Source organism: Hippopotamus amphibius, chromosome 6 (assembly GCF_030028045.1).
Source record: "Hippopotamus amphibius kiboko isolate mHipAmp2 chromosome 6, mHipAmp2.hap2, whole genome shotgun sequence".
Lineage (NCBI taxonomy): Eukaryota > Metazoa > Chordata > Mammalia > Artiodactyla > Hippopotamidae > Hippopotamus > Hippopotamus amphibius.
In genome coordinates, this window is record NC_080191.1 from 17,010,848 (window position 1) to 17,026,988 (window position 16,141).

General features: G+C 43.1%; 1 protein-coding gene across 1 annotated transcript in view; it reads left to right on the forward strand.

The window, feature by feature from the left end:
• The window catches only part of FAXC (failed axon connections homolog, metaxin like GST domain containing), a 63,735-nt gene extending 48,002 nt beyond the window's left edge, over positions 1-15,733 (forward strand). The window contains exons 5-6 of the mRNA XM_057739197.1: positions 5,565-5,681; positions 15,238-15,733. Of these exons, the coding sequence (XP_057595180.1) occupies positions 5,565-5,681; positions 15,238-15,527 (407 nt within the window). The 3' untranslated portion in view covers positions 15,528-15,733. The remainder of the gene's footprint in view (positions 1-5,564; positions 5,682-15,237) is intronic.
• The last annotated feature ends 408 nt before the right edge of the window (positions 15,734-16,141 follow it).

Consider the following 16,141-nt stretch of genomic DNA (forward strand, 5'->3'; position numbering starts at 1 on the left):
CACATGAGGGAGACCTTGCCTTGTCCTGCCAGGGCCTGGAGAGACTCACCTGCTGGCAGCTCTCACGCGTCCTCCCCAAGGAAGAGGCTGAGAGGCAGGCAGCAGGCAAACAGCCGAGACCAGGAGCGCTTCCTCCGTTGTGCTGTTGTGTGCTCCCTCCTTCTAGCGGGACTTTGAAGATCCGTGTCACTCTCTGCTTGTCCTCTTCTCATCCCTTGGTTTCCTCGCTCACGACGTCCGTCTCGCTTCAGCCCTGAAGCTCCCTTGTTCTCTCGGTTTGGCCTGAATCTTCAGGCTGGAATTCCGGCCACTCTTCTCAGTCTCCATGTTGATGTCGTTCTCCCTGGACAGCTGTGTGGCTTTGCCCTCCGTATCTGCCCCCCAGCCCCCATCTCCCAGCCGTCACCTCCGTCCATCCTGATGGGGCGGCGGACAGGCAGCGGGGGTGAGGCACCTAGCTGACATGCGCAGTCTCCTTCCACATGCTCTCGCCCTTGTTGCCTCCGGGTGTCTCCTGGTCAGCTCTGTGTTGCTGCCCAGGACAGAAGTGGAGGGCAGCGTGGGAAGGGCCAGAGGTCAGAATAAGCAGCCTGGAGTTCATGGGGCCACTCAAGGTTTTGACCAATGATCCGCATTGATAGGACCAACGTGTCCTATCACAGTGAGCTCGTCTGGGGTACAAAGAGCGAATATCCTTCAGGGCCCTAGAACATTCTTGTTACTCGTGACTTAGAACTCCCGACTCAAGTTTTGGTTATCCTTGGGTGCCCCAATGGTTCCTCTATCTACAACATGATCTTCCTCACAGAGGAAAGCTGCTCAGACCACCCAGGAGAGGTAGGATCGGATTCTAGAAACACCCAGGACCAGCTGTCATTCTCCAGCCCTCAGTAGAGCCAACCCCTGCCCCCCTGCCACTGGGTCTGCTTCTCAGGTCCACGTGGCCCCTCCCTCTGGCTGCTTGGTTGCTGTCCTTGCATTTCCTCACGGGTCTCTGCTCCCTGATGGCTACGTGGAGACCCAGCCATGGAGGTCTGAGCACCTGAAATCACCCTGGGCACCTGAAGTCACCCTGCCGCTGTCAGTGTGTGGACTCACCCTCACAGTCAGGAGCGCTGAGCATCCTCAGGAAAGCAGGCGGTCAGTGGTCGTGGAGCCTGTGCTCCGGTGGACCACGCCTCAGGGAGTCCCATGTGCCCTGGGCTCCTCACCTCCCAGTGTTTCTGGTATTTTCAGTCTTTATTTGCTCTCACTAGTGGTTCATGGTCCACACACCCAACCTGGGGGCGGGCAGGGAGGTATAGGTCCTCAGGTATCCCTCAGCTGCTTCTGTCCATCTCTACAGAAACCAGTGGGGTGGTTTACCTGCTGAAAATGAAGCTTGAGTTGCCTCGTTGCCCAAGCCCACTCCTGCAGTGCCCTTCAGAAGTGCCCTTAGTGTTTTGTTTTTGCTAAAGCCCTCCAGTAATGAGACCTGGGCCCACTTGGGGAAGCCTGGGTCTGCTGCAGACTTGAGAATTTGGCTTGGCCTCTTCATCTCCAAGCAGAGTCCAGTCGAAATTCAGTCTCCCGCAACGCAGCCAATAAATAAATAAATAATAAATTCAGTCTCCCTCTTAAAAACACTTCCTGCCAAGCTCAAAAGGCCAAACCTGGAACAATTTGAACAACAAGAGAAATAATGAGAGGAGTGGATTATAGGCCATAGAATAAAATTAATATTGACAAGTGCATACTTACATAAATAAATAATTGAACATGTCAGTAACTGGGGGATGAAGGGAACAGTAGTATTCCGATCAATAGATGTAGAAGGAATGAAAGAAAAAGGAAATCCTGCTTAGGTGAACAGTACAGTAATAATTGTTTCAGATAACATTGACTGATGGGTGCTAAAATTAGTGGGCCAGAGTTTGAAGAGAAACAATATTTGTGCAGTCTCAAAGTTTCTCTCCCAAGGCTATTCATTGCAAAGGGAAAAATAGTAACATTACAGTGAAGAAACCTTACAGACACCACCTTTACCATGTGGTCAAGGTTAATATCCCCAGTGATACAGATGTATGGACATTATGGACCCCCTGATATGATGCCCTGAGAAGGGGTATTAGCCAGGGTTCTCCAGAGAAACAAACCAATAGGAGATATAGATAACAGTGTTTTTGTTTTTGTTTTTTAAAGGTTATTTATTTATTTATTTTTGGCTACATTGGGTCTTTGCTGCTGCGCACGGGCTTTCTCTAGTTGTGGAGAACGGGGGCTACTCTTCACTGTGGTACACAGGCTTCTCATTGCTGTGGCTTCTCTTGTTGTGGAGCATGGACTCTAGGTGCGTGGGCTTCAGTAGTTGTGGCACTGAGGCTCAGTAGTTGGGGTGCACAGGTTTAGTTGCTCCGCGGCACGTGGGATCTTCCCGGACCGGGGATCGAACCCATGTGCCCTGCATTGGCAGGGCAGATTCTTAACCACTGCGCCACCAGGGAAGTCCAGGAGATATAGATATAGCTATCTAGATCCATCCAGGTCTGTTTGTCTTACATAACACATTTATATTGGCTCATACAACTGTGGAGGCTGACAAGTCCCAGGATCTGCAGGGTGGGTTGGCCAGCTGGAGACCTGGGCGGGCTGATGTTGTAGCTCCAACCTGAACTGGCTCAAGACCCAGGAAGAGCCAATGTTTCCATTTAAGTCTGAAGGCAGGAAAAAGCCCATGTCCCAGTTCAGAGGCAGTCAGGCAAGAGAAATTCTCTCTTACTCCAGGGAGAGTCAGCCCTTTTGTCCTATTAAAGCCTTCAACTCATTGGAGGAGGCCCACCCACATTAGGGAGAACATTCTGCTTTACTCAGGCTACCACTTAAGTGTTAAACTCATCCAAAACACCCTCCTAGAAATGCCCAGAGTAATGTTTGACCACATAACTTAGCACCTGGTGGTCCCATCAGGTTGATACGTAAAATTATCATCACAGAAGGGTTCATGAAAAATGCATGGCCTACTCTAATTATTAACTGCCGTAGACAAACCCAAGTTGATGAACATTTTACAAAATAGCTGACCAGTATTCTTTAAAAAAGTGTCCAGGTTATGAAAGACAAGGAAAGACGGAGGAACTTTCACACATTGGAGGAGACTAAGGTGACCTGACAGCTAAATGCAGTGTGGGATCCTAGCCGGGATCCTGGAACAGAAAAGGACGTTGGTTGAAAAAACGTGTAAAATTTGAATGAAGCCTATAGTGCAGTTAATCGTATGATATTAATGTTAATTTTTTAGTTTTGGTAAAAATACTGTGGTTACCTAAGAGGCTAATATTAGCAGAAGCTGATTGAAGGGTGTCCAGAAACTCTGCTATTTTTGCAACTTTTCTATAAGTCTAAAATTAGTTACCTAAAAAATTTAACTAAGAAAGTTAAAAGCTTCCTGCCATTGGGTACTCTGAGGACTTCTTAGTAACAGAGGATATTTTTATATTCTTTAAATTTATAATTGTCATGTGCGTATATACACATATAATTTTGTATCTACCATGAATGCTAAATTCTATCCTTTTTTTTTTTGGCAAGTACGTTTAAAACTCTTAGACGTCTGCTCTTTTTTTTCTTCTATATTCTGTATTCCTTCTGGACTAAAGCATCCTTTTGTAAATGTTCATAGCTCAACCTTCCTGCTGTCCCATGGGATCTTTATCTCTGAAGTGATGCTTCTTGTGGCACATTGTACGGAGCAGAGAGCATTGCACTGGGAGCCAGGAGACCTGGGTGCCAGCATTTTTAGTCTGGTTCTGTTACCGACTAACTCAGTGTCCTTCCAGTTTTCACATTCTGAGCCAAATGGCAAGTTTGGGCTGACCACTATATGCATTAGTTGATGTATGGATTCAAATGACTGTATTTATTGTTGTTATTTTTTCTTTTCATCAAGGTCTTATGTGCTCTATTTTTAGATTCCCTAAGTTTTTGTAAACTCATGTACATTTTTTCCTCTTGCCCCCCAAAATCTCTGGAGTCTACAACAGACTTTACAATGTACTCTGGCATTTCCCTTAGACTCTTTGCTTTTAGCACGTTAAGAAAATCAACATTTGGGGGGCCAGGAAGCCATTGTAGCTCTCCTTTAACTTGTTTTCTTCTCTTGGAAACTGGGTCATGTGTGTAAAAGTGAGATTTGAAACCGGGCTGTCTGAACCGAAAGCTTCCATTGCCAAGACATGGCTTTGAAAGGAGGCTTGTGCTGGAAAGATGGATAGAATTTACCAGATGGAGAGAAGTAGGGGGCATATATGGGTTTGGGGGAGCAGGGAAAGGGGTGGGCGTAGCACGAGCAGAAGTGCGGCAGTGGAAGCAGGAAGTGTGCGGGGGGAGTGGGGCTCTTCCGGGTCTGCTCGGGTAAAGGAGGATGAGGGATAAAGCTGGAACATGGGTGGGAGCAGAGCGTGTTGAGCCTTGGATTCCAGGTGACTTCGGACTGTGTTTCACTAGCCCGTTTCATAAACTATGGAAGGTCTTTTTGAAAGGGAATGCCACGGTGAAAAGAGTATCTTAGAGATTTAAGTCCGGGTGGGATACGGAATGGGCTGGAGGAACAGAGGGGATGTCATCATGAGCCCTGGTGTTTGATGAGTTACCCAGATACGGCGCTAAGTGCTTTACATGCATTATGTCATTTAATGCTCACAGTAGTGCTAAGAAATATCCTTAATGTCATCCCCATTTTCCAGATGGGAAAACTGAAGCTTTGCGAGGTTAGGTAATGACCGGGCTTCCACAGTGAATAACAGTGGTGGCAGGATGTAAAGTAGGCTGGATCCAGGTCCACCGGGGCTGCCTCTTTGTCCTGCAGCACAGGGGTCCGGAGACAACCTGGGGCTATTGCAGTAGACCAGATGTACGAAGTCCAGGTGACAAGGCCTGAACTAGTCAGTGTGCTGGAAAAGGAGAGATGGGAGTGGCACTGTGAAACATCCCTGGATGGGAGCCTGATGCCAGGGCTGGGTCTGCAATTTTAAAGCTTCTCTTTATGTTTGTTTCCTGCTGGTGCTCAGTGGTGAGAACCTTGCCAAGACCATGGAGACATCATGGAAAGCCTTGCCTCTAAACTTCCTGAGTAGCTTAGGCTTCTTGTTTTTCCTGAGGAAATGTTTTAATTTAATAAAGTAAGTGCTGAGGCTGGGTGTGCTTGGCTGGGATCACTAGAGATGGTTTAAGCAAACTTCCAGCACCTCAAGCCTTAATGGCTGGAGTTGGAGACAAGGAGGTGCGTCTGGAGGTATGGGGGTGATCAGTTCTCCCTTTTCCCACGAAACCCTCTCCCTTATCGGCTTATCTTGATATGTTCCCAGTTATTTCCCTGCTTTGCTATCGTGTGGGTTGATGTATCACAGAAGTGTTTAATTTGTTTTACTTTTTTTTCTAACTTTAGGTAAAAGGGGTGCATGCATTTGGTTTGGCAAGCTTTTGATGCACAGCTAAGTGGGCGTACAATGGGAGAGTGCTGAATGCCATTGTGACCTAGTGGGGCAGTGAGGGCCGACCCAGTGACCTCTCTGCTCTCTCTGCTGCAGGTGATAAGAAGTACATCATGGGACCCAAGCTCTCCACTCTCGACGCCACCGTCTTCGGACACTTGGCGCAGGCAATGTGGACCTTACCAGGCACGAGACCTGAGCGGCTGATAAAAGGTAAGGTTTTGGGAGTTGCGTGGGGGGTGAAGCGTGGGGGCAGCACGATGGAGAATTCTAGGCCAATGCCTGTGAGCTTGGCTGAGCTTTGGAGACACCAGGCTGTGGTGTCTGGGGCCAGGGTTGGTTTTCTGTGCTCAGGATACGTAGAGGCGAAGGAGAGACGGGGCTTCTCTCCTGCTGTCCTGCTCAGACCGTGTTCTTAGCAAAGCTGATGCAAATCCTGCCATGTTCCACAACCAGGGCTTTTCTTCCAGCTCCTTAAATAGTGAGCTTAATACTTGTCACCGAACCAGGGCTTGAATCCCCCGTAGTGCCTTTCTTTTGTTGGTGTCCCTTAGTTTCCTTTGGATGGTGGTGGCGCACAAGCTTCTGGTTTACCCAGTGCTGCAGCAGCCACGGGCAGGTGGGGCTGATGGACTCACGGCCGTGCCACACAGACTCACACCTTTGGAGTCTGAACTGGTCTCAGATATTTCAGGTGTGGGTATAAATACACACAATTCTGCGTCATTTGAGTACAAAGCACTCCCTTCTCCTATTCCAGTGGGGTGTCTGTAGATCATACACTGAGAGATACGCAAGATTGTGGGAAAATGAGGAACGTGTCAACAAGTGGTTTGTATGTCTCAAAGTGCTGTGTGAGATATTATTAATATTATTATACGTACATTTTGACCAAAGAGACAAAATCTTTGTTGTGTGATCTTAACGTAAGGCCCGTGAGAGTTACAATTCTAAACTGGAGGGGTAGGAGTGGGATGAGCGGGACCAGTGCTAGGTGATGAACATATATGTGGGGTAGGGATGGAGGTGGTTGCCAGGAGTAAGATTCATGTTGGCAATGGGGCAGGTAAAGTCCGCTCAACCTGGGTTGGTGTCAAGGGACCAGATCTTCGTGTGTGTACGTGTGTGCGTGTGTGCATATGCGGGGGCTGTGTGTGTGTGTGTGTGTGTGTGTGTGTGTGTGTGTGTGTGTGTTGGAGTTGGGTGGTGGGATATACATGGCAGCTGGGGCCTCTGAGAGAGGCTTCCTCTGCATTGATGAATGGGAACCATTTTAAGTCATCTCTGGTTTGAAACACTGCCTAAGCAAGTACCTGAGGGCTGGGGATGTGGAGATCAAGGTTCCATATTTTGGTTTGGGGAAGGGGATTGACAAGAGTTAATCAGGGTGATTATACCCCAGCTGAGAGACTGGGGGTGTACATGAGATCACTAGTGAATGACATATAGAATACTCTTAGTGGTTGGATGGATGGATGGATGGATGGAACCAAACAAGGCAGAATCATACAAGAAACCAAGGCAGGTGAGCAGTCATGTGTGGTAGTCGTGGGTGAGTGGGTGCGAAGGTTGGTGAAGGCTGTAGCTGTGTGTGTGTGTGTCTCTGTGAGTGTGTGTGTACTCATGTGCGTGCCCAGAAATTGACACCAGGCTAAATGCAGCAGGAGTAACTCTCCAGATTGGTGGGGATGGGGCTCCAGATACATGACCAGACGTGGTCAGAATGGATCAGGCATTGAAGGTCTTCTATAACTATTGCTAAGTGGGGAAAGGGATGATATGGACTTATGTTTAATTTCCTAAATGATCAGCATGGAGATGTTCTATGTCTTGTGATGCACTGGAAGTTATCTGAATTGAATATGTTTTCATATTGGTGATGTTTGTAGCACTTAAAATAGTTCTTCTTTATTTTAATCAGATTTTCCATGGTGGTCTAAAAGATAGTGATTCCTTTTAGTTCATTTTGGGGTGTGATTTGTATTTACTCTAACTTTCTGTTTCTTCTTACTCCTTCCCTCCATTTCCCTACCACACCATCCTTACACACCTATGAGTACACACACACTCACATCTACTCACATACTTCTATACATACATGCCCTATACACACTCACTTGTACACACACATTTACACTTCTACCCAAGGACATACACACACATACCCTTTGCATACACACACACACACACACACACACACACACACACACACAACAGTTATGCTTGAGCAGCACAGGTCTGAACTGCATGGGTCGCTTATATGTGGATATTTTTTAATAGTAATGACTGCAGTACGACACGGTCCATGGTTGGTTGAATCCAGAATGTGGAGGAACCTTGGATACAGAGGACCAACTATAAGTTGTACGGCAACTAACACCTGTGTTGTTCAAGAGTCAAGTGTACTGAGGTCATCCGTTATTTAGTCAGAAGGATTTAGGTATCCAGTGTCAGTAGAAATCTCAGATTGTACAGAATCCCTTCTCGGAGAAATGAAGCATCTTCTGTGAATTTATTTATGACTCGTCGCTTTCCTCCATTGCTTCCTGGAGGGACTGCAGGTGTTTAGTTTTCTAGTGTTCTTTTTAAAGAACTGATCAGTGTTTTTGGAGAATTGATTTTGAGTCCCACATAGGGACACATACACTTGAGGGAATCTGCTGCAGTCATCTGCAGGGCACTTTTGGCACATAGTTGCAGGAACTTTGATTCTTAAAACAAGCTGGTAGCTTCCAGCTCCCCGTGAGGAGTGGAGGAGCACAAGTCATTCAGGTCCACAACGAGCCTCTGCAGCTCGTTTCGGTCACTGTTACAGGCTTCTTTGAAACCATTTGATTGGAGCTGCTAATGTAGGCAAACTACTAATTTGATCTCAACTGCTTTCTCTGGCTTTGCTCTTTCTGTATGAAGACTTTCGAAGGAGAAGTAGAAACAAACCACCAAGAGCCTGGATGCTTTAGCATGAGCTTACACCCAGGAGTGTGAGTGGCTGGGGTCTGGCAGTTTTCTGTCTTAGCTTTGAAACAGGCAGGGCACCATCGTCCTTGCCACCTGTGTGAATGTGTGTGTGTGTATCAATATTAGCTTTTTGGTCCTAGATATTATTTACAATATCTAGCCACACAGGCTACTTCAGGAAACGTCCAGCATCATGAGAAACTTTCCTTAATTTAGGTGAGTAGCAGAACAGACTTTGAATATTCAGCAATTCTTAAAATATACATAATATGTTTGTGTATGAAATGAAATATCGTTTCCTTACCAGAGAAAATTTAGAAAAGATAGAAAAGCTTAAAAAAAATTAAATTAACTTGCAAACCCCGTCACCCACGGAGAACTTCTGTTAATATTGTGATATGTTTCCTTATCTTTTCTCAGGTGCATGTATATATGTATGTATGTTTAAAAATTGGGATTCTTATGTTGATATAGTTATAACCTGCAGTTTTTAATTAACTATATTATGGCCATTTCCCTTGTCATGAAATATTCTTCAAAACAAGTTATTTAGTAGGTACATAATAGCCTATCCTATGGCTACATTGTAATTTATGTGATTAATCTTTTTCTGGACTTGTGGGTTATTTCAAATAATTTTTACTAACATTCTGTAGTGAATTTTGTATAAATATATATTTCTGCTATTTCTGGTTGTTTCCTCAAGCTAAATTTCTAGTTAGGAAATTACTGTCTCAGAAGGTATAAGATCTTGGTCTATATAGCTAAACTGTTTTCTAAAAAGACTATTGTAGTTTATATTCTCATGAGCAGTGTGTGAAAGCACCTCAAATTTTGTTCCTCAATTAGGGATGGATATAATTTCTCTTGAAATTTTTGCTCTTTTTACAGTAAGAAAAGAATCTCAAAAAAAAAAAAGAAAAGAAAAAGAAAAACTCGGTTTTATGATCAGCAAGTTTTTTTATTGAAATATTGACATACAGTATTGTATTAATTTTTATTGAAATATTGACATACAGTATTATATTAATTTCAGGTGTACTATATTCAATGTCTGTGTACATTTTGAAGTGATCACGACAGTAAGTCTGGTTACTGTCTATCATCATACAAAGTTAATACAGTACTATTGACTATATTTCCCCATGGTGTACATTACATCCCCGTGAGCTGTTCACTTTATAATTGGAAGTCTGTACCTCTCAACTCCCCCCATGTGTGTCCCTGCCCTCCAACCTCCCCTCTCCTCTGGCGACCACCAGTCTGTTCCCTGTATCTAATAGTCTGGTTTATTTTGCTTGTTTTTTTTTTTTAATTAAATTTTTTTAGTAGCAAGGATACTTTATTTTTTTAATTAATTTTTTATTGGAGTATAGTTGATTTACAATGCTGTGTTAGTTTCTGCTGTACACCAAAGTGAGTCAGTTATATATATACTGCTTGTTTGTGTTTTAGGTTCTACATATAAGTGAAATCTTATGATATTTGTCTTTCTCTGACTTATTTCACCTAGAATAATACCCTCAAGTTTCATCCATGTTGGCACAAATGGCAAGATTTTATTTTTTATGACTGTGTAATATTCCACAATGTGCATATGTGTGTGTGTATGTGTTCATATACACATGTGTATATATATATATATACACATATGTATATATATATACACACACATACATCTTCTTTATCCATTCATCCATCAATGGACACTTAGGTTGCTTCCATACCTTGGCTGTTATGCTGCAGTGAACATAGCGGTGCATGTATCTTTTTGAATTAGTGTTTTTGTCTTCTTTAGTAAATCAGGAGTGGAATTGCTAGACCATATGGTAGTTTTATTTCTAGTTTTTTGAGGACCCTCCGTATGTTCTCCATAGTGGCTGCACCAATGTACAATCCCACCAACAGTGCATGAGGGCTCCCTTTTCACCACATCCTCACCAACACTTGTTATTTCTTGTCTTTTTTAGCAACCTTAGCAACCTTCTTAGCATGGAATCACATTTGATATTTTGATCAGAGTATCCTTATTAGAGAATTGCATGTGAATTTGGCACTCTTTAAAACAGACATGGAGAATTGGAGAGCGTAGAAAAGTGAAAATAAAGCACAAAAGGGAAGGGGTTTTGCCACGCAGCTGCTCGCCCTGGAGAGCCATATCAAAACCAAAGAACCAAAAAAAAAAAAAAAAAAACCCAAAGAACCTAACACTGTTTTTCTGAATTTGTAAGAAACACAGCCTTCTGTGCTTTAACAAAAACCCTGTTCAGCAACTCTTTTACCAACAGTTATTTATTGTACTTGGATGTCTTTTTTGCTTATTATTTGATAGATTAAAAGGTGGAAAAAATGCTGGATAGCCTTGAAAAACATACAAGTATATCCCTGCCCCATACTCTTCCTGTTCTCCATGTGGAAGTGTTTAGGAAGAGGTTGTGGGGGATTTCGGGTCTCAAGAAAAGGCCAGCGCAAATAATCTTTGCTGGTCTTTGTATTTTGAGGTCTGTGAATTAGCTTCTAGGAGACGGGAAGGGGGGTGTCCTCATTGCAGCGTTTGAGTTTGCTAAGAACTTTTCTGAAGAGAAAATGTTCGGTGCCCTCTCTGCCTGTGTGGCACAGTGTTACAGGGAGCAACCAAGGGCACAGCCAGCCCCTAGCACAGGTGTGCAGCAGGGAGGTGCCGAGTGAATACCTGGAAACCAAAAGAGTGTGTGTGGGCACTGGCCCTATGTTTTCCGGATATTGGCTGCTTAAGGACCCAGGGCTGGCAGTGGTGCTGGGAGGAATTGGAGAGATACAGGAAAATAAAATGAGTCACTTTTTTCAAAGAGCTGCAGGGAATATTTTCATTTGAGAAACTCCAAGAGAAAAACTCTTTATTCCGTCTGGGAGTGTCCTCGGGGTAGAGGGCTGTTTGGCTTTCTGATAAATGTCCTCTCAAGTTGTCTGAGAGTATCAGTAATCATTCATTAGTCATTTTACTAATTTATGTTATTGGATTTTTAAATTAAAAAAGTAATACATGATTGTCACAATAAGTTGAATTAAAAGGTATATTTTAAAAGCTTTATCACCTTCCCCTCACCCACGCCCAATGTCATTCCCGGAGGAAACCAATGGTAAAGATTTGGAGTGAACCCTTCTGTGCCTTTTTTTTTTTCATATACAAATTTACATACCTGTATAGAGCTGTTTTAGTTTGTTTTTATTATTTTAAAGCTAAATAGTAGAATTACATTATACATCTTACTTTATAACTTTTTTTTTTCACTTAGCATATTATGTCTCTTTAACAGCTGCACAGTATTCTATAGAATTGATATACCAGACTTTATTCAGTTAATCCTTATTGATTGACATTCAGGCTGTTTCTATCTTTTTTTTCTTTCTCTTTTTTTATTGACATAGTACTGCATTCGACATCCATATGCACATATCTTTACGTCCTGATGATTTTATTTTAGTAGAATAGAGTACTAAAAGTGGAGTCCTGAGCCAACAGATAAGTCCATTTAAAATTTCAATAGGTAACATCAGATTGCTTCTCTAAAAAGCTTATAGCAATTTATATTTCCACCAGCCATGTAGTACAATACCTGACCCTCCACATTGGATGGTATCAGACTTTAATTTTTACCAGTCTGATAGGTGACATTATCTGATTGTTGAGTACACTTTGAATAGAAATGCAGCTAAAAAAATTATTTCACAAAGTTTACATCTTCAATATAGTCATTCATGTTAACATAGGCATATCTCAAACACACACACACACACACACACACACACGCGCGCGCACGCACACACAGCCTGTTTCTACTGCTGACTTTTTTCATTCTTCTTGGCTGGTAGCACACTGAGTGGGTCAGCTGGTGGAGAATCGAGGTACAAGAAGGGATTGGCAAAGCCAGATAAAGGGAGAATTCCACTGTAAATTTTCACTCTTTGTTTCACTCTTGTTATCAGGGGCAGGATGTGAGGATGGGCATGTGAGCTCGCAGCCCTTGCTTATCAAAGCAAACCCTTTCTTGACTGCATGATGGAGGGATCTCTTCCTCATGACAACCCATTATCTTTGAGTGACAACACCTGTCCCCTCATAATTCTTGAGACTCCAGAAAGAATTACAGAAAAATATTCCGTGACAGGTAGTAGGAAGCTATTGATTCCCAGGCCAGGTTGTCAGCTCATCAGGAGAGAGGCAGAGTCGGGTCATGTGAACGGCAAGGAGTCTGGAGACTCCTTGTGTTTGAATCCTGGCTCGGCCACTATCTAGCTATGTGACCTTAGGCAAGTTAATTAACCTCTCTGTCGCTTCAATTTCCTACTACAGATGGAGATAGTGATAGTTCTTGCCTCATAGGATTGTTGCTGGGACGAAGGGGTGGGAGTTAATATGAAGTCGGCAATAAATAAAGCACTTCAAGTAGTGCCTGGTACACAGTAAGGCCTGTAAACATGTCTGCTATTATTATTATTAATTTTTATTATTGCAGACTGAAGGGGTTCTAATGTCACACAGTCATGAAGGGGGCAGCTCTCCTGGAAGAAAGGTGAAGAAACAGGCTGTAGAGAGGACACCCACAAAAGAAGTGGAGACATACATGTATCGTGTAGATCCCGTGGACGTTTTCACTAGATTCCGACTTCCTGGGAGTGGATTTGATTGAGGCAAACAGGGTTGTCCCCAGAGCCTGCTGTGAAGCGACCACAATGCATCTTTGACATTCCCTGGCCCCAGTGGCCCCCTTTGCTGCTGCCTCCATGTCTTTACCGAATCCTTGGTTACCAGTAATCCCTGGTGAGGTGTTTCGTAACTGCTTCCCTAAGGCAGAAAATAAGTGAACGTTTTGCAGGCGTCTGCCCGGAAGGAGCAATGATGTTGGCCTCTGAGCTTCTGGCTCCTGAGCACATACAGAAAGTCTTTAAGTTGGGGGCAGTCAGAATGGACTCCCTACATAGGAGGAGTTGAACTATATTGATCTGAGAAGACTGAAAATGGTGACCTGGAACCAATACAAACCTGCTGGTTTACAGAATCCGTGAAGCGGGGGGATTTGCCTTATGTTTTGTGAGGGACGTGTTTATTTAAGCAGGACAGCAATCAATTTTTGAAGAATTCTAGTGGGAAAATGTTCGTAGTGTTATAGGAAATAATAGGTGATGATACTAAGGACAATAAATAAATAGAAAAAGTACTGAAGGAAAGTACACCCAAATCTTAGTTGTGATTACCTTGGATTGGTGATATTATAGGTGCTTTTGATTTCTTCTTTATGTGCATATATATGTATTATGTATATTTATACCATTTCTATATGCAGACTTCTAATTTTCCAGAATGAGTATATATTATTTCCTTTGATAGAAGATAAAATAGAATAGTTACAGATTGTAACCAATAGACCTATTAATGTAGAAACAGCCTAAATGGCTGTAATAGGGGTTGGTAAAAACAAAATGAGGGGGACTCGAGGGAGGGTGGGGGGGAGTTGAGGGAGGGAATACGGGGATATGTGTATAAAAACAGATGATTGAACTTGGTGTACTCCCCAAAAACTAATACATAAATAAATAAAATTAAAAAAAAACCAAAAAAACAAAAAAACCAAAATGAAACTATGGTACATTTGTGTAATGAAATACTACGCAATTATCAAGGTGGTCATAGAGTGAAATTAAAAGGTTTTCATTATATGTTGTTAAGTGGAAAAAGTAGTAAAGGAAATAGAACATATAGTAAATCTATAAAGCAAATGTAAATATAGTGTATATATATATATATTTCAGGAAGAATATAAATGAAAATGTTATTGTGACAAATGGGATTATTGGTAATTCTTTTATTTTTTGCTTATCTACATTTTCTAATTTTCTACAATAAAACACAGATTACCTACATAATGAGTGAGTGTTTATGTAACGTTAAAAAAATAAACATCCAAAGAATATTCTTAGGGCAATGAAGTCCTGTAAGAGATAGTGACGGATTATATACTTACGAGCAGCATTGCCATCTGGTGGATCAAAAGCAAAAACTCACCCTCTTTCTACATTTTTCGTCTGGAATTAGGAAATGAAAGCCAAATACCGTGTCATATTTCAGACGAACGCCTGGACAATTTTAGCAACTTAACAGAAGTGTTCCTTTGATTCACAGGGAGAAGTAGCCCAACGACCAAGTGAGAACCTAATCATGGGTGCAGTGTTGAGTTTTATTTAAAAAATAAAAAAATCTCTGTTTTACTAAATGTGTTTGTGGGCGTGCTCGCCCATAAAGACGGTTCTGAATTATCTATGACGACTCACGGCAAAATTTCCACCCTCATCTAATTTTTTTCAACTATTTGTCATAGTAACCAGCCCATAATGACACTACAAATATTTGTGGAATGAATGATCACTTCTGGCTGACTTAATCCAACTAACAGCTGGTGTGTTTTCATGGACTATAAATTAATTTAGATATGAACCAAAGAACTAGTTCTCTTGATATGCAAGCATGAAATACTAAAATGCCTCACAAAGCCAAGTGATGGCCGTTTAGCTGCCATTTTGGATAAGCTACCACCTCACTTCTCACCACCATAGGGCTCACTCCTAAATTTCATTCAGCCCACTCACTGAACTTAACTTTTTCCCACTCACCTTTCTTCTTCTGTTTAAAAATCTAAACATTTTGGCAGTGCCTCTTTGAAAAAACGTGATTAATGCCTACCCTACCCCATTCGTCTAAGTCTCCCAGGACGCCAAGTGGCTGGTAGGTTGTTGCCTTTGAGAACTAACCCTCACTTACCTTACCACCCTGCAGGTGAGCTCATCAACCTTGCCATGTACTGTGAGAGGATACGGAGGAAATTCTGGCCCGAGTGGCACCACGATGACGACAACACCGTCTATGAGTCCGAGGAGAGCAGCGAAGGCAGCAAAACGCACACGCCCCTGCTGGACTTCAGCTTTTACTCAAGGACAGAGACCTTTGAAGATGAGGGAGCAGACAACAGTTTTTCCAGAACCCCAGACACGGATTTCACTGGACACTCGCTCTTTGATTCTGATGTGGACATGGATGACTACACAGACCATGAACAGTGCAAGTGACGTTCAGCCTCACTGACCCTCCTCTGTTGGAGCTGCCACTCCCTGGGGTCAGTCCCCTTTCCCAGGTAGAAACCCATCCGAGCTGGGAGGAGACCTTCGTGCTTGGCACAGGTCTCACAAGCTAACTGGACGAGAGCAGCCTTATTTCTTTTTTGTACAAAGAAGACCCAGAACCATTCCAATGGCTCCATTTAAAACAAACAGGCGAGAAAAAAAAAAAGTCAGCATGGTTCCTGAAATCCATTTTTGTTTTCATTAGAAAACTAACATTGTGTGTTAGAGCAGGTGCAAGAGCAGGCTGTCCACAGATGGGGTGGACGTTGATCCCCTGCAACCTGAGGGCTGAGGCGCAAGATGGATTCTTGAACATCCTTCATCCAGCGGGGTTCAAGGTCGTGAGCAGTGTCATCAGAAGAAATGTAGGAGATACATGTTCTGTGGTGGCTGCTGGTATTTTCATTGTGTATATTGTATTTTGAGATATAAGTCAAATAAAATCCGTAGATATTCAGTGAACACCTACTACGTGCAAAGAACTGTGCGAGGTGCTGGCCAGTATGAGTTACATCCTAAGCCCTGCCGGTGACTAGCTGTGTGATTCCGGGCAAGTCCCT